The sequence below is a fragment of the Ranitomeya imitator genome, chromosome 7 (assembly GCF_032444005.1).
Source record: "Ranitomeya imitator isolate aRanImi1 chromosome 7, aRanImi1.pri, whole genome shotgun sequence".
Taxonomy (NCBI): Eukaryota; Metazoa; Chordata; class Amphibia; order Anura; family Dendrobatidae; genus Ranitomeya; species Ranitomeya imitator.
In genome coordinates this window covers 60,904,473-60,924,572 of record NC_091288.1, presented here as the reverse complement: position 1 = coordinate 60,924,572, position 20,100 = coordinate 60,904,473, and the positions used below count along the sequence as shown (strand labels likewise).

The 20,100-nt window shown below is 42.8% G+C and overlaps 1 protein-coding gene across 1 annotated transcript in view; it reads left to right on the top strand.

Annotated features, from left to right (window-relative positions):
- IQCA1 (IQ motif containing with AAA domain 1) overlaps positions 1-20,100 on the top strand; it is a 250,505-nt gene that overhangs the window by 156,672 nt on the left and 73,733 nt on the right. The window contains exon 8 of the mRNA XM_069733324.1: positions 10,219-10,356. Coding sequence (XP_069589425.1) covers positions 10,219-10,356 — 138 coding nt within the window. The remainder of the gene's footprint in view (positions 1-10,218; positions 10,357-20,100) is intronic.

The following is a 20,100-nucleotide window of genomic DNA, read 5'->3' as shown; positions in this document are numbered from 1 at the left end:
TATAATGCAGAACCGTAAAAATAAAAATTCATATTTTTTCACAAAAATTATATTTTTGCCCCCAATTTTTTATTTTTCCAAGGGTAAGAGAAGAAATTGGACCTCAAAAGTTGTTGTCCAATTTGTCCCGAGTACGCTGATACCCCATATGTGGCAGTAAACCACTGTTTGGGCGCATGGGAGAGCTCGGAAGGGAAGGAGCGCCGTTTGACTTTTCAATGCAAAATTGACAGGAATTGAGATGGGACGCCATGTTGCGTTTGGAGAGCCACTGATGTGCCTAAACATTGAAACCCCCCACACGTGACACCATTTTGGAAAGTAGACCCCCTAAGGAACTTATCTGGATGTGTGGTGAGCACTTTGACCCACCAAGGGCTTCACAGAAGTTTATAATGCAGAGCCATAAAAATAAAACAAAATTTTTTTCCCACAAAAATTATTTTTTAGCCCCCAGTTTTGTATTTTCCCTAGGGTAACAGGAGAAATTGGACCCCAAAAGTTGTTATCCAATTTGTCCTGAGTACGTTGATACCCCATATGTGGGGGGGAACCACCGTTTGGGCGCATGGGAGGGTTCGGAAGGGAAGGAGCGCCATTTGGAATGCAGACTTAGATGGAATGGTCTGCAGGCGTCACATTGCGTTTGCAGAGCCCCTAATGTACCTAAACAGTAGAAACCCCCCACAAGTGACACCATTTTGGAAAGTAGACCCCCTAAGGAACTCATCTTGATGTGTTGTGAGAGCTTTGAACCCCCAAGTATTTCACTACAGTTTATAACGCAGAGCCATGCAAATAAAAAATATTTTTTTTCCACAAAAATTATATTTTAGCCCCCAGTTTTGTATTTTTCCAAGGTTAGCAGGAGAAATTGGACCCTAAATGTTGTTGTCCAATTTGTCCTGAGTACGCTGATACCCGATATGTGGGGGGGAACCACCGTTTGGGCGCATGGGAGGGCTCGGAAGGGAAGGAGCATCATTTGGAATGCAGACTTAGATGGATTGGTCTGCAGGCGTCACATTGCGTTTGCAGAGCCCCTAATGTACCTAAACAGTAGAAACCCCCCACAAGTGACCCCATATTGGAAACTAGACCCCTCAATGAACTTATCTAGATGTGTTTTGAGAACTTTGAACCCCCAAGTGTTTCACTACAGTTTATAACGCAGAGCCGTGAAAATAAAAAATCTTTTTGTTTTCCCACAAAAATTATTTTTTAGCCCCCAGTTTTGTATTTTCCCAAGGGTAACAGGAGAAATTGGTCCACAAAAGTTGTTGTCCAATTTGTCCTGAGTACGCTGATACCCCATATGTTGGGGTAAACCCCTGTTTGGGCACACAGGAGAGCTCGGAAGGGAAGGAGCACTGTTTTACTTTTTCAACGCAGAATTGGCTGGAATTGAGATCGGACGCCATGTCGTGTTTGGAGAGCCCCTGATGTGCCGAAACAGTGGAAACCCCCCAATTATAACTGAAACCCTAATCTAAACACACCCCTAACCCTAATTCCAACGGTAACCCTAACCACACCTCTAACCCTGACACACCCCTAACCCTAATCCCAACCCTATTCCCAACTGTAAATGTAATCTAAACCCTAACCCTAACTTTAGCCCCAACCCTAACCCTAACCCTAGCCCTAACCCTAGCCCTAACCCTAGCCCTAACCCTAGCCCTAACCCTAACCCTAGCCCTAACCCTAGCCCTAACCCTAGCCCTAACCCTAACCCTAGCCCTAACCCTAGCCCTAACCCTAGCCCTAGCCCTAACCCTAGCCCTAACCCTAGCCCTAACCCTAGCCCTAGCCCTAACCCTAGCCCTAACCCTAGCCCTAACCCTAGCCCTAACCCTAACCCTAGCCCTAACCCTAGCCCTAACCCTAGCCCTAGCCCTAACCCTAGCCCTAACCCTAGCCCTAGCCCTAACCCTAGCCCTAACCCTAGCCCTAACCCTAGCCCTAGCCCTAACCCTAGCCCTAACCCTAGCCCTAATGGGAAAATGGAAATAAATACATTTTTTTTATTTTTCCTTAACTAAGGGGGTGATGAAGGGGGGTTTGATTTACTTTTATAGCGAGTTTTTTAGCGGATTTTTATGATTGGCAGCCGTCACACACTGAAAGACCCTTTTTATTGCAAAAAATATTTTTTGCAATACCACATTTTGAGAGCTATAATTTTTCCATATTTTGGTCCACAGAGTCATGTGAGGTCTTGTTTTTTGCGGGACGAGTTGACGTTTTTATTGAAAACATTTTTGGGCACGTGACATTTTTTTATCGCTTTTTATTCCGATTTTTGTGAGGAAGAATGACCAAAAGCCAGCTATTCATGAATTTCTATTGGGGGAGGCGTTTATACCGTTCCGCGTTTGGTAAAATTGATAAATCAGTTTTATTCTTCGGGTCAGTACGATTACAGCGATACCTCATTTATATCATTTTTTTATGGTTTGGTGCTTTTATACGATAAAAACTATTTTACAGAAAAAATAATTATTTTTGCATCGCTTTATTCTCAGGGCTATAACTTTTTTATTTTTTTGCTGATGATGCTGTATGGCGGCTCTTTTTTTGCGGGACAATATGACGCTTTCAGCGGTACCATGGTTATTTATATCTGTCCTTTTGATCGCGTGTTATTCCACTTTTTGTTCGGCAGTATGATAATAAAGCGTTGTTTTTTGCCTCGTTTTTTTTTTTTTTTTCTTACGGTGTTTACTGAAGGGGTTAACTAGTGGGACAGTTTTATAGGTCGGGTCGTTACGGACGCGGCGATACTAAATATGTGTACTTTTATTGTTTTTTTTTTTTTATTTAGATGAAGAAATGTATTTATGGGAATAATATTTTTTTTTTTTTCATTATTTTGGAATATTTTTTTTTTTTTTTTTTACACATTTGGAAAATTTTTTTTTTACTTTTTTACTTTGTCCCAGGGGGGGACATCACAGATCAGTGATCTGACAGTTTGCACAGCACTCTGTCAGATCACTGATCTGGCATGCAGCGCTGCAGCCTTCACAGTGCCTGCTCTAAGCAGGCTCTGTGAAGCCACCTCCCTCCGCGGCCATCTTGGATCCGGGGCTCGAGCAGGGAGGGAGGTGAGGAGACCCTCGCAGCAACGCGATCACATCGCGTTGCTGCGGGGGGCTCAGGGAAGCCCGCAGGGAGCCCCCTCCCTGCGCGGTGCTTCCCTGCACCGCCGGCACATCGCGATCATCTTTGATCGCGGTGTGCCAGGGGTTAATGTGCCGGGGGCGGTCCGTGACCGCTCCTGGCACATAGTGCCGGATGTCAGCTGCGATAAGCAGCTGACACCCGGCCGCGATCGGCCGCGCTCCCCCCGTGAGCGCGGCCGATCGGCTATGACGTACTATCCCGTCCAGGGTCAGATAAGCCCAGGGCACCTCGACGGGATAGTACGTCTAAGGTCACAGAGGGGTTAAAGGAATAGGGTTCTGCAAAGGCTGCAAGGGAAAACCACAACGCCTAGCAAACTCAAAGTCCATTAAGTTCAAGGCGGCGCCTGAATCCACAAACGCCATGACAGAAAATGATGACAATGAACAGATCAAGGACACAGATAACAGAAATTTAGGTTGTACAGTACTGATGGTAAATGAACTAGCGATCCTCTTGGTCCGCTTAGGGCAGACAGAAATGACATGGGAAGCGTCGCCACAGTAATAACACAACCTATTCTGACGTCTGAAACCTTGTCGTTCCGTTCTAGACAGAATCCTATCACATTGCATTGGCTCAGGAATTTGCTCTGAGGATAACGCCATAGCGCGCACAGTTCTGCGCTCCCGCAAGCGCCGATCAATCTGAATGGCCAGAGACATAGAATCACTCAGATTGGATGGTGTGGGAAACCCCACCATAACATCTTTAACGGATTCAGAAAGACCCTTTCTGAAAATTGCCGCCAAAGCATCATTATTCCATTTAGTCAATACAGACCATTTTCTGAATTTCTGACAATACAATTCTGCCGCCTCTTGACCCTGAGACAGGGCCAACAGGGTCTTCTCAGCTTGATCCACCGAATTAGGTTCATCATACAGTAATCCTAACGCCTGAAAGAAGGAGTCTACATTAAGCAAAGCAGGATCCCCAGATTCCAGGGAAAATGCCCAATCTTGTGGATCACCACGCAGCAGGGAAATGATGATTTTAACTTGTTGAATGGAATCACCGGAGGATCGAGGTTTCAATGCAAAAAACAGTTTACAGTTGTTTTTAAAACTCAAAAATTTGGACCTGTCACCAAAAAACAAATCAGGAGTAGGTATCTTCGGTTCTAAAGCAGGAGTCTGAACAATGTAATCAGAAATACCCTGTACTCTAGCAGCAAGCTGGTCTACACGAGAAGCTAATTCCTGAACATTCATGCTAGCACAAGGCTCTTCAGCCACCCAGAGATAAAGAGGGAGGATAAGACAAAACAGACTGAAGAAAAAAAAATGGCTCAAGATCTTTCCTCCCTTCTTCTGAGATGCAATTAACTCATTGTTGGCCAGTAGTACTGTTATGATCAAGTGGCCTTGGAGCAGCATGAAATGACCTGCGCAGGAGCAGTGGTAACTTTACTGACCGCAACCCCTGATCCTATCACCGCAACTAGAAGTAGCCGTGGGGTGTGCCTAACCAGACCTAGACACCTAAGGACTAAATATCCCTAAAGATGGAAATAGGAAAACTCTCTTGCCTCAGAGTAGACCCCCAAAGGATAGGTAGCCCCCCACAAATAATGACTTGAGTAGGAGAGGAAAAGACACACGCAGACAGAAAACAGGGATAAGCAAAAGAGGCCACTTCTACCTAGATAGGAAAGGATAGTACAGGATACTATGCGGTCAGCACAAAACACTACAAAATATCCACAGCAGAAAAATACAAAAACTCCACCACCTAACTAAAGATGTGGAGAGTATATCTGCGACTCCAGTGAGTCCAACTAGACTGAGAAAAACATCAGGCACAGTCTAGCAGGAACAAAATAGAAACAAGATAAGCACAGAAAATAAACACACAGCTGTGTGTCTAAAAAAATGAAGAAAACACTTATCTTAGCTGAATTGGCAGCAAGCAGGAGGGGCCAGGCAGAGGACCAACACTTCCAAAGGAACATTGACTACTGGCAAGGACTAATGAGTCCTGCACAGCTAAATACCCCAGCCCGAATTGCAATTAGCAGAAACACCTGTCCAAGACTGCTGCTCAGGAATAACCATTACCATCAACAACCACCGGAGGGAGCCCAAGAGCAGAATTCACAACAGGGTACCTCTAGTCGTTACCTACAATCCAAATCTGGAGGTGCTAAGGGGAGCTGCACGGAAATTACAACCTTTACTACAAAAAGATGCCTGCTTACAATCCATTTTTCCAGACCTCCCACTACTGTGTTTTAGGTAGCCCCCAAATCAAAGAAGCATCATTGTCAAGAGCTCCCTGTCCTCTCCAACAGCTGCAGGTACCTTTCCTTGCAATCAGAAAAAAATTAAAACCTGTCCATTTATAATGACCATGGACAAGATAAAGATCCTCAATTCACAGCAGGACTACAAGATACCAGGTACTTTCAGCTGCGTCACTTCTAATGTGGTGTACCTAATTATTTGTACTAAATGTCCAACTGGGGGTCTGTATGTGGGGGAGACAGGGCAAAAGCTTAGAACAAGAATGAATTCTCACCGCCACACAATAAGAGAAAAAAGAATGGATCTACCTGTGGCAATACATTTTTGTCTCCCAAATCATAACATTATGGACATGAAATTACTTGTGTTAAAAGGTAGCTTCAAATCTAAGAGAGACAGAAGAGTATGGGAATATAAACTGATGACCACCTTTGACAGTCTCACTGCAGGAATGAATGTGTCGCATGGATTTATGTCTTTTTACATCAACTAGGGAACTTGCCCCTCAGACTATGAGGGGTCATCACAACACAACCAGACCCCAATCAGAGGACAATAAAACATTTCTTATCTAAGAACTGGCCCAATATTTATGGACATAACTGTTTATCACTCGTGGTAATTCTGCGTCATGTCACCTGTCGTATCCATGGTTTTTCCTTTTTTTCTGTGCTATGTTGTGCATAAATATGTGATTCTTCAGAATTTATTTTAGTCTTTGCCTGATGAAGAGACCTGTGTAGTCTTGAAAGCTTGCAATTTGTTACCATCTTTTCAGTTAGCCATTAAAAGGTATCAACCACTGAGAACTCTCAATTCTAAATATTTTTCTATCTACTGGCTAACACGGTACCAAGATATATATCTTTCCTCTCCCCAATACATTTTAAGTCCCTGATAGTGTCATAATGAATTGTGAGATGGGGAGGACACTATCAGAGACTTAGCAGCCGAGCCTCTGACCTTTCCGGCGCCTGCGCACTGCAGTACTTTGTCTGCCCTCAACAGGGCAGAGCAAAGTACGCCTGCGCCGGAGCCGTGGCTGAAGATCAGAAGAGGACGTCATGGAAAGAAGATGGGAGGCGCCGCAGCGGACCGGAGACGCCCATCCGACCTGACCAGCAGCGGGACCGTCCCTGGGTAAGTATAATCTAACGTCTTTTTCTCCTTTTTCAGGTAACATCGGGGGCTTATCTACAGCATTACAGAATGCTGTAGATAAGCCCCTGATGCCGGTGGGCTTACCTCACCCGCGAATTTCGGGGTGACAGGTTCCCTTTAAGCTACATGTCTACAGTCACTATGTGTGAATCCTCACATCGTGCGCACTATGCTCTGTGAGGATTCTCCGGTGCCTGTGCCGGGAACAGGTTGTCCTGTGACGGCAAACATGCGAGAGATATATATATATATATAACACACACGCACAGTCCCAATGTATAATTGACACACGCACAGCCCCACTGTATATATAGTGCACACACGCACAATCCCACTGTATAATCACACACACACACACAGGGCCGGACAGGGACAAAAAAGCAGCCCTGCCACAAAAAACCCCACCAGTCCACATACTCAAACACTCCCCACCCCCAATCAGTGAATTTTGCTATACTTTGTCTTGCCCTTCAACACTCCTCTTAAAGGCGTTATTTGAAGAGCCACATGTGAATAATAATAATAATAATAATAATAATTTTTATTTATATAGCGCCAACATATTCCGCAGCGCTTTACAAATTATAGAGGGGACTTGTACAGACAATAGACATTACAGCATAACAGAAATACAGTTCAAAACAGATACCAGGAGGAGTGAGGGCCCTGCTCGCAAGCTTACAAACTATGGGGAAAAGGGGAGACACGAGAGGTGGATGGTAACAATTGCTTTAGTTATTCGGACCAGCTATAGTGTAAGGCTCAGGTGTTCATGTAAAGCTGCATGAACCAGTTACCTGCCTAAGTATGTAGCAGTACAGACACAGAGGGCTAATACTGCATAAAGTGTATGAGAACATGATGCGAGGAACCTTTTTTTTTTTTTTTTTTTTTTTATTATAAATAGGCCACACAGGGATCGTTAGGTTAATGCATTGAGGCGGTAGGCCAGTCTGAACAAATGAGTTTTTAGGGCACGCTTAAAACTGTGGGGATTGGGGATTAATCGTATTAACCTAGGTAGTGCATTCCAAAGAATCGGCGCAGCACGTGTAAAGTCTTGGAGACGGGAGTGGGAGGTTCTGATTATTGAGGATGCTAACCTGAGGTCATTAGCGGAGCGGAGGGCACGGGTAGGGTGGTAGACTGATACCAGGGAGGAGATGTAGGGTGGTGCTGAGCCATGGAGTGCTTTGTGGATGAGGGTAGTAGTTTTGTACTGGATTCTGGAGTGGATGGGTAGCCAGTGTAATGACTGGCACAGGGTAGAGGCATCGGTGTAACGGTTGGTGAGGAATATGATCCTGGCTGCAGCATTCAGGACAGATTGGAGCGGGGAGAGTTTTGCAAGAGGGAGACCGATTAGTAGAGAGTTACAATAGTCCAGACGAGAATGAATAAGTGAAACAGTAAGAGTTTTTGCAGAGTCGAAAGTAAGAAAATGGCGCCGAAGTGCGCATGATCGACCACAGGTCCATTTACATGGTGCTCTTTAGCCACGTAGCATATTGCCCAGCCACGTAGTTCATGTAGTATATTGCCCAGCTACGCACAGAGCCACGTAGTATACAGCACAGAGCCACGTAGTATACAGCACAGAGCCACGTAGTATACAGCACAGAGCCACGTAGTATACAGCACAGAGCCACGTAGTATACAGCACAGAGCCACATAGTATACTGCCCAGCCACGTAACTGGGCAGTATACTACGTGGCTCTGTGCTGTATACTACGTGGCTGGGCAATATACTACGCGGCTCTGTGCTGTATACTATGTGGCTGGGCAATATACTACGTGGACATGCATATTCTAGAATACCCGATGAGTTAGAATCGGGCCACCATCTAGTGTGTGTGTGTGTGTGTGTGTATATACATAGATATATACTGCGACTATACACAGCAGTGTCGCCTATATAACGTATATGCAGTAGTCTACATATTATACAGGTGATACTGCAAATGTTGGATACACATTATATAGGCGATACTGCTACTGCTGTATATGATAGTATCACCTATATAGTGTATATACAGCAGTCTATATACATTATATAGGCAATACTGCTACTGGTGTGTATATACATTATATATAGGTGATACTGCTGTGTATATATGTACGTGTGTGTATATATACACACACACACACACCAGTATCGCCTATATAATGATATACAGTATATACACAGCAGTATCACCTATATAATGTATATACACATCAGTAGCAGTATTGCCTATATATAGACTGCTGTATATACATTATATAGGTGATATTGTGATTATATACAGCAGTAGCAGCCAGTATCACCTATATAATGTATATATAGCAGTCTGTATCTTATATATGTGGGTAATACTGCTACTGATGTGTATACACGTTATATAGGTGATACTGCTGTGTATACAGTGGTGTGATATATACACACACACACCCCAGTGTCACCTATATAAGGTATATACGCATCAGTAGCAGAGTGTCACCTATATAACATATAGACTGCTATACGTACATTACAGAGGTGGTATAGTGATTATATACAGCAGTATCACCTATATAATGTATATATAGCAGTCTATACACATTATATAGGTGCAACTGCTGTATATAATCACTGTACCACCTATATAATTTACGTATAGCAGTCTATATGTTATATAGGCAATACTGCTACTGATGTATATGTTATATAGATGATACTGCTGTTGTGTATACATGTACATATATATATATATATATATATATATATATACACACATAAACACACCCCACAGTGTCACCTATATAAGGTATATATGCATCAGTAGCTGTCACCTATATAAGATATAGATTGCTATATATACATTATATAGGTAGTATAGTGATTATACACAGCAGTATCACCTATATAATGTATATATAGCAGTCTATACACATTATATAGGTGCAACTGCTGTATATACATAAAAAAAATTCATCTTGGGACTCACACAGGTCCCTGGTGAGGTCGGGAGGATGAAGGGCTGAGGTGGGACGGGTCCTGTCCAGCGTGACAGCGTCGGCGGTGAAGAGGATCCCAGGCATTGGTGAGCAGTTTTCTCTGACGCTGGTGCAGGCCGGCCAGCGTCAGACACACACACAGTCAGGTGGAGGCGCCGGACATTTCAAATCTTTCAATGCGCGCGCGTGGTCTGATCTCCTGCGTGCCCGCGCTGGCACAGGCAGCAGACGAGCGTGCGCAGGACCTAGGAATGCGGCCGTGCTCGTGCACTAGCACGGCCGCCGCGGCGCTTCTCAGCGCCGGCAATGCGCGTGCACACACAGGACCTGACTTTACAAGATTTAAAGGGCTGGCTGGCGGAATGCGCTACGTATTAAAATCGCTGCCGGTCCTCCAGCGGCCCTGTCCAGCTGCTCAGGCACCGGCCCGGGGGGCATATGCATTCCTGCCACCCGGCCCAGTCCGCCCCTGCCAAGGTCCCATCATTGTTCTCCTCCACCTCCCCTAATTGGACTTCTCCCCAATGTATTGGTAAAAAAAAGATACAACATCACTCACCTCAGTAAATTGTTGGACAAGCGCTGCAATCTAAAATAAAAATGACTGGTTTTGTTTAGTCTGTCTCTCAATTTTTCCTTTTGTTTTAGGTTGCTGCAGAGCTAGCAGCTAAAGAAGAAGCCAAAGATAAAAAGAAGAAGGAAAAGGGAAAAAAGGAGAAGAAGAAGAAGAAAGGGAAAAAAGAAAAAGATAAATCCAAAGGAAAAAAGGGCAAAGGCAAGCAGGAGGTAAAAGTAATTCCTGATAGTCTCATATGAAGAAATGGAAAATCTCATGAGACTGTTAAGTCTGCATGAAATTTTATAAGCGCAACAGATATATAAACATACTGCATAAAGGCGCAGCAGACTGTATCAAATGCCCGCAAAACTACATGTAGTGTCAACAGATGGACTCTACAAGTGCATACAATGGTTACTACTATTACTGTTCATTAGCAGATAGAAATACATAGGTTTGAAGAATTTGTCAGAACAACACTAAATACTGTATATAATTCCTACATGGCTAAAATAAGAAATATTCCACTGGTACCATTTCCACTTTACCATCATTCATCATTAAAATCACCATCACATAATGGAATGTATTACTCACTCTTATAGTTGTCAACACTCAAAAGTATAATCTTTTATTTTGATATATTAAAAGTGACTGAACAGAAAGTAATTGATAAACTTTTTTTATCCTAATAATAACAAAGTTTTTGGAGAGTATGGCTATGCATATGGGGAGAAAAAGCACCTGGCCTGAATTTTCTTTGTCATACTGTTACATTTTTTTTTTTTTAGATATCAGACACATGGTCATAAAACTCTAAGTTGACTTTATGAGACTGTACTGTACCTCTGCATGCTCTATATATGACTCCTTTTTCTGATAGATTTTCATCAGATGACATATTACTGAGATGTTCTCAGTAATGTGGAACATATTCTATTGGATGACATATTATGGAGATATTTTCTTTCTTATGGAGTCAGTTAAGTTCCAATATGGCTGCACTGTGGCACAGAATGTGATGGGATGTCAAATGTTGCGGTATAAGCTGTATGCACATGGCTCTGCGGGTACATAACACCAATTTGTTTTTTCTACATGACAACTAGGCCAGTATAAACAGTTCACAGATGGGTTGGCTCACAGATTTATAAAATCCTGATTGACAAGTCTAACTTATTATAAACTAACACATTTCTAGGTATCATATTGCTGAATTTCGGGTTTTAAAGTATAAAAATGCAGGTGACCATCAGGCAGGAGAACTATAGCTAGCCATAAATGTGAATATAAGCAAGCAGGTCATTCTAGCATTCTAATTCACCAAACACAGGTGTCCTTGTAGATCCCTGAATTTTATCCTATGCTCCTGCGCATGTTCTTAGGAAGCCAATATGAGAGTGCTGTGAACCATTAGGGTTCCTCCAACTGTAGATCACAAAGCTCATAACTAAACACCTACAGTATATTACCGTCTCAATAAACAGTTACGAGGCAAAATGCAAATCGATTCTCACTGAGGTGGGCATCTCTTCCTCAAAAGGGCAGTTAAAAACTACATCCAAAACTATGCCCCTTATGATGACGAGCTGGGTATGCAGAAGCTAGAAGTGCTCCAAATTATCTTATGCAGAAAGGGGGCATACGTGACAAGGAACTATCTGAAATTTGAAGTCTGGCATAGATCAGTCATTTGGTTCCTTTAAACCCTTCCAACCTAGCTGCACTATGGAATAGAAAGAAGAGGCAGCTGAAAGGCACAGTGTTTAGGGCGCTGCCAAGTCGAGAACAAGCAGATGACCAGGAAATTCAAGAAAGGGGACTTTATTGACAATGTGTTGCCTGAAGGAGTTAGAGCAACTCCAAAACCCATTGTCACTAAAGTCAACTTTCTTCAATTTACTGGTCCTCTGTTTCTTCTGGATTTGGCAGCACCCAAAACACTGTGTTTTGCAACAGCCTGTTCTATCTAATCCAAAGTGCAGCTTCTATCAAGTTTCATGCCTGACTTTGTCAGGTTCAGCGGGTGAAGCAGCAACCACGTCCTCAACAGTTTCTAGGCCTCATGCTGTGTTGTGCTTGTGAGCCACTCTTTTGAGTCTCTAGTTCTCTACCTTAGCCCTCGGTTTCACACATGGAGCACCCAGTCTCTTTTCTTTTCATTTGCACTGTGGATTAGGACCTACTACAACCTACATCTATAGAGCCTTGATACCCTTGTTTTGCACCAATAAAGGCTAATAAGTCTGAAACGGCTATATGCAAGTTAAAATAAATAGTTATGTGAAAAGCACATTTTGTAATTTATGCAGTTTATTTAAGAAAAAAAGAACAATTGAAAAATTTCTACTAGTTTATATTTTTAAAAAAATCCTACACACACAAATGTTTATATTTTGTCGCATTAGTATTAGAATATTCTCAAGTTGTTTGCATTTGCATGAATTGCTGGCTCTGTTGGGTATCACTATGGAATTGCTGATGTGTTATGCAGTCTAAGTGCATGGTGCCATGTGTGTGTCAAAAAGGACTAGAGGTGCAATGCGAATCTTTGCTTGGGTGAAGGAAAGTGAAGCTACTACTTTCGTCTAATGCGAGTTCATTAAACCATTTGAAATAATACTGAATTACTGGCACATCTATATATATAATTGTCTAAGGGTCACTTCCGTCTGTCTGTCCTTCTGTGACGGTTATTCATTCACTGATTGGTCTCGGCAGCTGTTTGTCATGGCTGCCGCGACCAATCAGCGACGGGCACAGTCCGATTAGTCCCTCCCCTACTCCCCTGCACTCACTGCCCGCCGCCCTCTCCGTAATCCCCTCCACTCACCGCTCACACAGGGTTAATGGCAGCGGTAACGGCCCGCGGTGTAACGCACTCCGTTACCGCTGCTATTAACCCTCTGTGTCCCCAACTATTTACTACTGATGCTGCCTATGCAGCATCAATAGTAGTAAAAATATGTCATGTTAAAAATAATTAAAAAAAACAAAAAACCTGCTATACTCACCTTCCGCCGCCTTTCCCGCTGCTCGCCACGCTCCCGGGACCGCTCCATTGCAAGCAGCAGCTTCCGGTCCCAGGGCTGGTGTGCGACAAGGACCTGCCGTGACGTCACGGTCATGTGACCGCGACGCCATCATAGGTCCTGCTCACACCAGCCCTGGGACCGGGAGCTGCCGCTTGCAATGGAGCGGTCCCGGGAGTGTGGTGAGGAGCGGCAAAGGCGGTGGATGGTGAGTATAGCAGGACTTCCAACGGCCCTTCGGAAGGTGAGTATATGTTTATTTTTTTTTAAGTCTCTATACTACGTGGCTCTGTGCTGGGCAATATACTACGTGGCTCTGCTATATACTATGTGGCTGGGCAATATACTATGTGGCTGGGCAATATATTACGTGACTGGGCAATATACCGTACTGGAAAGAGAAGGAGATCCAGCTCAACGAAATAGTGAAAAATCCATAATTTATTTCACTTAAAATATAGTGAAAGGACAAAACATCAGCATACAAAAAAATTAAAACCAAGGTCAACGCGTTTCCGGTGACTAAGCACCCTTAATCATGATTAAGGGTGCTTAGTCACCGGAAACGCGTTGACCTTGGTTTTAATTTTTTTGTATGCTGATGTTTTGTCCTTTCACTATATTTTAAGTGAAATAAATTATGGATTTTTCACTATTTCGTTGAGCTGGATCTCCTTCTCTTTCCTGTTCGTCCACGCCCTGACACAGCGGTTCCGTGCTCCGAGCTCTTGGGAATGTCGGTATGGTGAGCTGGATTTTGTTTTTTCCAATATACCGTACTACATGGCTCTGCTATATACTACGTGGCTGGGCAATATACTACGTCACTGGGCAATATACTACGTGTCTGGGCAATATACTACATCACTGGGCAATATACTACGTGGCTGGGCAATATACTATGTGACTGGGCAATATGCTATGTGACTGAGCAACATAGTACGTGACTGGGCAATATACTATGTGACTGGGCAATATACTACGTCACTGGGCAACATACTACGTGACTGGGCAATATACTACGTGGCTGGGCAATATACTAGGTGACTGGGCAATATACTACGTGACTGGGCAATATACTACGTGGCTGGGCAATATACTACGTCACTGGGCAATATACTACGTGGCTGGGCAATATACTATGTGACTGGGCAATATGCTATGTGACTGGGCAACATACTACGTGACTGGGCAACATACTACGTGACTGGGCAATATACTACGTGACTGGGCAACATACTACGTGACTGGGCAATATACTATGTGGCTGGGCAATATACTACGTGGCTGGGCAATATACTACGTGACTGGGCAATATACTATGTCGCTGGCCAATATACTACGTGACTGGGCAATATACTACGTGACTGGGCAATATACTAAGTTACTGGGCAATATACTATGTGACTGGGCAATATACTACGTGACTGGGCAATATACTACGTGACTGGGCAATATACTACGTCGCTGGGCAATATACTACGTGGACATGCATATTCTACAATACCCAATGCGTTAGAATCGGGCCACCATCTAGTTATGAATAATTTCCCCCTGGTTTTCAATTCTAGGAGCAGGAGATGTATGTACTCCATAAAACAAATTTAGAGAGGCCCATTAATTTCCCTATTTCCCAATCTAATTTTGATCTTGCCTTTTCACAATGGCAGGCTTAAATGTGAATGGATTAGGTGGTCAATATACAACTTCCTTTGTTTCACCTAGAAGGATTCAGTGACGGCAACAATTTTAGAAACAGTGCCATGGGGGACAACATCGTTACATTACACTATCAAAATATATTAACCAAGTAACAAAAGTCTAATCTAGTCCACATGTTATGTGTCAAAAACATCATATATTTCCATTAAAGCCTTAATTCATGTGGCATTAGTGTTTAGTGTCAGGCTAACCAAAGCCATGTTTTAGAGCTGGAGCTTTTATCCTGCAAAATTGAGGTATGCTTTCATATTAGTGTGAAATGCAAAATAAGTCATAATATTCATTATCAGGAGTTCAACATAATAATGTGTTTCAGTTTTAACTTGCTATAGCAGTTTAAAAAAAATAATTGACAGCCACATTGCTTAATTTGGCAATCTCAAGATATAATACATGGTCCTAACTAAACTTTTCAGCACTCCTCTAGTTTTTCGTCTTCACTGTAGATTTTTTTTTGGTACCTATTTATCAGTACACATTGGTTGGGATTGAGCACAAGCAAACTAAAGACATCTCCATACACATTGGATGAAAATCGTCATTAGATGGGCTGACCATCTGATGTTTGTTTATGGCGGCCTCCTAACTTTACCCCAATGATGTCAGCAGAAAAAAGGATTGAACAGTTGGAATTTCAATGTCCGATCCTTTTGTTTTTAGCAGAGATAAGCTGCTGTCACAGGTGGCTTTCATCTCTCTTGCTATTGAAAACACATGGTGCTCGGAGAGCGAGGAGAGATAGCTATCGGACAACAACTATCTCATGTCTATGGTCAGCTTCGAGGTCACTATACACATTAGCTGACTAAGTGAAACCTAACATGATGCCTCTCTCGGGCTAAATCCTGGAAAAAACACCTAAAAGGCTTTTTGCCTAGGAGAGGTTAAGTTTAAAAGTTAGGTCCCAACCAAGGGGTATACCTTGTTCCTGGCTGTTGGGCTCACACGAACTGGCCAATTTGTGTGCTTAGTACCTTCATTTTTCAACATGTTTTCTATCGCAGTAATGCAGTTTCAAATTTGTATATTTAAAGTTTGCATATTATAGTGTTTCAGAGTGAGCGCAGCTTTAACCCCTTTACCCCCAAGGGTGGTTTGCATGTTATGGACCGGGCCAATTTTTACAATTCTGACCACTGTCCCTTTATGAGGTTATAACTCTGGAACGCTTCAACGGATCCCGGTGATTCTGACATTGTTTTCTCGTGACATATTGTACTTCATGATAGTGATAAAATTTCTTTGATATTACCTGCGTTTATTTGTGAAAAAAACGGAAATATGGCAAAAATTTTGAAAATTTCGCAATTTTCCAACTTTGAATTTTTATGCAATTAAATCACAGAGATATGTCACACAAAATACTTAATAAGTAACATTTCCCACATGTCTACTTTACATCAGCACAATTTTGGAACCAAAATTTTTTTTGTTAGGGAGTTATAAGGGTTAAAAGTTGACCAGCAATTTCTCATTTTTACAACACCATTTTATTTTAGGGACCACATCTCATTTGAAGTCATTTTGAGAGGTCTATATGATAGAAAATACCCAAGTGTGACACCATTCTAAAAACTGCACCCCTCAAGGTTCTCAAAACCATATTCAGGAAGTTTATTAACCCTTCAGGTGTTTCACAGGAATTTTTGGAATGTTTAAATAAAAATTAACATTTAACTTTTTTTCACAAAAAATTTACTTCAGCTCCAATTTGTTTTATTTTACCAAGGGTTACAGGAGAAAATGGACCCCAAACCTTGTTGTACAATTTGTCCTAAGTACGCCAATACCCCATAAGTGGAGGTAAACCACTGTTTGGGCGCATGACAGATCTTGGAAGCGAAGGAGCGCCATTTGACTTTTTAATGCAAAATTGACTAGAATTGAGATGGGACGCCATGTTGCGTTTGGAGAGCCCCTGATGTGCCTAAACATTGAAACCCCCCACAAGTGACACCATTTTGGAAAGTAGACCCCCTAAGGAACTTATCTAGAGGTGTGGTGAGCACTTTGACCCACCAAGTGCTTCACAGAAGTTTATAATGCAGAACCGTAAAAATAAAAAATCATTCTTTTTCACAAAAATTACCTTTTCGCCCCCAATTTTTTATTTTCCCAATGGTAAGAGAAGAAATTGGAACCAAAAAGTTGTTGCACAGTTTGTCCTGAGTACGCTGATACCCCATATGTGGGGGTAAACCACTGTTTGGGCGCATGGGAGAGCTCGGAAGGGAAGGAGCGCTGTTTGACTTTTCAATGCAAAATTGACTGGAATTGAGATGGGACGCCATGTTGCGTTTGAAGAGCCACTGATGTGCCTAAACATTGAAACCCCCCACAAGTGACACCATTTTGGAAAGTAGACCCCCTAAGGAACTTATCTAGAGGTGTGGTGAGCACTTTGACCCACCAAGTGCTTCACAGAAGTTTGTAATGCAGAACCGTAAAAATAAAAAATCATTTTTTTTTCACAAAAATTATATTTTCGCCCCCAATTTTTTATTTTCCCAATGGTAAGAGAAGAAATTGGAACCAAAAAGTTGTTGTACAATTTGTCCTGAATACGCTGACACCCCATATGTGGGGTTAAACCACTGTTTGGGCGCATGGGAGAGCTCGGAAGGGAAGGAGCGCTGTTTGACTTTTCAATGCAAAATTCACAGGAATTGAGATGAGACGCCATGTTGCGTTTGGAGAGCCACTGATGTGCCTAAACATTGAAACCCCCCACAAGTGACACCATTTTGGAAAGTAGACCCCCTAAGGAACTTATCTAGATGTGTGGTGAGCACTTTGACCCACCAAGAGCTTCACAGAAGTTTATAATGCAGAGCCGTAAAAATAAAACAAAAATTTTTTCCCACAAAAATTATTTTTTAGTCCCCAGTTTTGTATTTTCCCAAGGGTAACAGGAGAAATTGGACCCCAAAAGTTGTTGAGCAATTTGTCCTGCCTGCGCTGATACCCCATATGTGAGGGGAACCACCGTTTGGGCGCATGGGAGGGCTCGGAAGGGAAGGAGCGCAATTTGGAATACAGACTTAGATGGAATGGTCTGCAGGCGTCACATTGCGTTTGCAGAGCCCCTAATGTACCTAAACAGTAGAAACCCCCCACAAGTGACCCCATATTGGAAACTAGACCCCCCAAGGAACTTATCTAGATGTGTTGTGAGAACTTTGAGCCCCCAAGTGTTTCACTACAGTTTCTAACGCAGAGCCGTGAAAAAAAAAAATTCCCCCCAAAATTATTTTTTAGCCCCCAGTTTTGTATTTTCTCGAGGGTAACAGGAGAAATTGGACCCCAAAAGTTGTTGTCCAATTTGTCCTGAGTACGCTGATACCCCATATGTTGGGGTAAACTCCTGTTTGGACACACGGGAGAGCTCGGAAGGGAAGGAGCACTGTTTTACTTTTTCAACGCAGAATTGGCTGGAATTGAGATCGGACACCATGTCGCGTTTGGAGAGCCCCTGATGTGTCTAAACAGTGGAAACCCCCAAATTATAACTGAAACCCTAATCCAAACACACCCCTAACTCTAATTCCAACGGTAACCCTAACCACACCTCTAACCCAGACACACCCCTAACTCTAATCCCAACCCTATTCCCAACCGCAAATGTAATCCAAACCCTAACTTTAGCCCCAGCCCTAACTGTAGCCTTAACCCTAGCCCTAACCCTAGCCTTAACCCTAGCCCTAACCCTAGCCCTAACCCTAGCCCTAGCCCTAACCCTAGCCCTAACCCTAGCCCTAACCCTAACCCTAGCCCTAACCCTAGCCCTAACCCTAGCCCTAACCCTAGCCCTAGCCCTAACCCTAGCCCTAACCCTAGCCCTAACCCTAGCCCTAACCCTAACCCTAGCCCTAACCCTGGCCCTAACCCTAGCCCTAACCCTAGCCCTAACCCTAGCCCTAGCCCTAACCCTAGCCCTAACCCTAATGGGAAAATGGAAATAAATACATTTTTTTTAATTTTTTTTTATTTTTCCCTAACTAAGGGGGTGATGAAGGGGGGTTTGATTTACTTTTATAGCGGGCTTTTTAGCGGATTTTTATGATTGGCAGCCGTCACACACTGAAAGACGCTTTTTATTGCAAAAAATATTTTTTGCGTTACCACATTTTGAGAGCTATAATGTTTCCATATTTTGGTCCACAGAATCATGTGAGGTCTTGTTTTTTGCGGGACGAGTTGACGTTTTTATTGGTAACATTTTCGGGCACGTGACATTTTTTGATCGCTTTTTATTCCGATTTTTGTGAGGCAGAATTACCAAAAACCAGCTATTCATGAATTTCTTTTGGGGGAGGCGTTTATACCGTTCCGCGTTTGGTAAAATTGATGAAGCAGTTTTATTCTTCGGGTCAGTACGATTACAGCGACACCACATTTATATCATTTTTTTAATGTTTTGGCGCTTTTATACGATAAAAACTATTTTATAGAAAAAATAATTATTTTTGCATCACTTTATTCTGAGGACTATAACTTTTTTATTTTTTTGCTGATGTTGCTGTATGGTGGCTCGTTTTTTGCGGGACAAGATGACGCTTTCAGCGGTACCATGATTATTTATATCTGTCTTTTTGATCGCGTGTTATTCCACTTTTTGTTCGGCGGTATGATAATAAAGCATTGTTTTTTGTCTCGTTTTTTTTTTTTTTTCTTACGGTGTTTACTGAAGGGGTTAACTAGTGGGACAGTTTTATAGGTCGGGTCGTTACGGACGCGGCGATACTAAATATGTGTACTTTTATTGTTTGTTTTTTTTTATTTAGATAAAGAAATGTATTTATGGGAATAATATTTTTTTTTTTTTTCATTATTTAGGATTTTTTTTTTTTTTTTTACACACTTGTAAAAAAATTTTTTAACTTTTTTACTTTGTCCCAGGGGGGGACAATACAGATCGGTGATCTGCCAGTTTGCACAGCACTCTGACAGATCACCGATCTGTCAAACAGCGCTGTAGCGTTACCAAGTGCCTGCTCTGAGCAGGCACTTGGTAAGCCACCTACCTGGATCCGCGGCCATCTTGGATCCGGGACTTTCTGCAGGGAGGGAGGTAGGAGACCCCCGGAGCAACGCGATCACATCGCGTTGCTGCGGGGGTCTCAGGGAAGCCCGCAGGGAGCCCCCTCCCTGCGCGATGCTTCCCTGCACCGCCGGCACATCGCGATCATGTTTGATCGCGGTGTGCCGGGGGTTAAT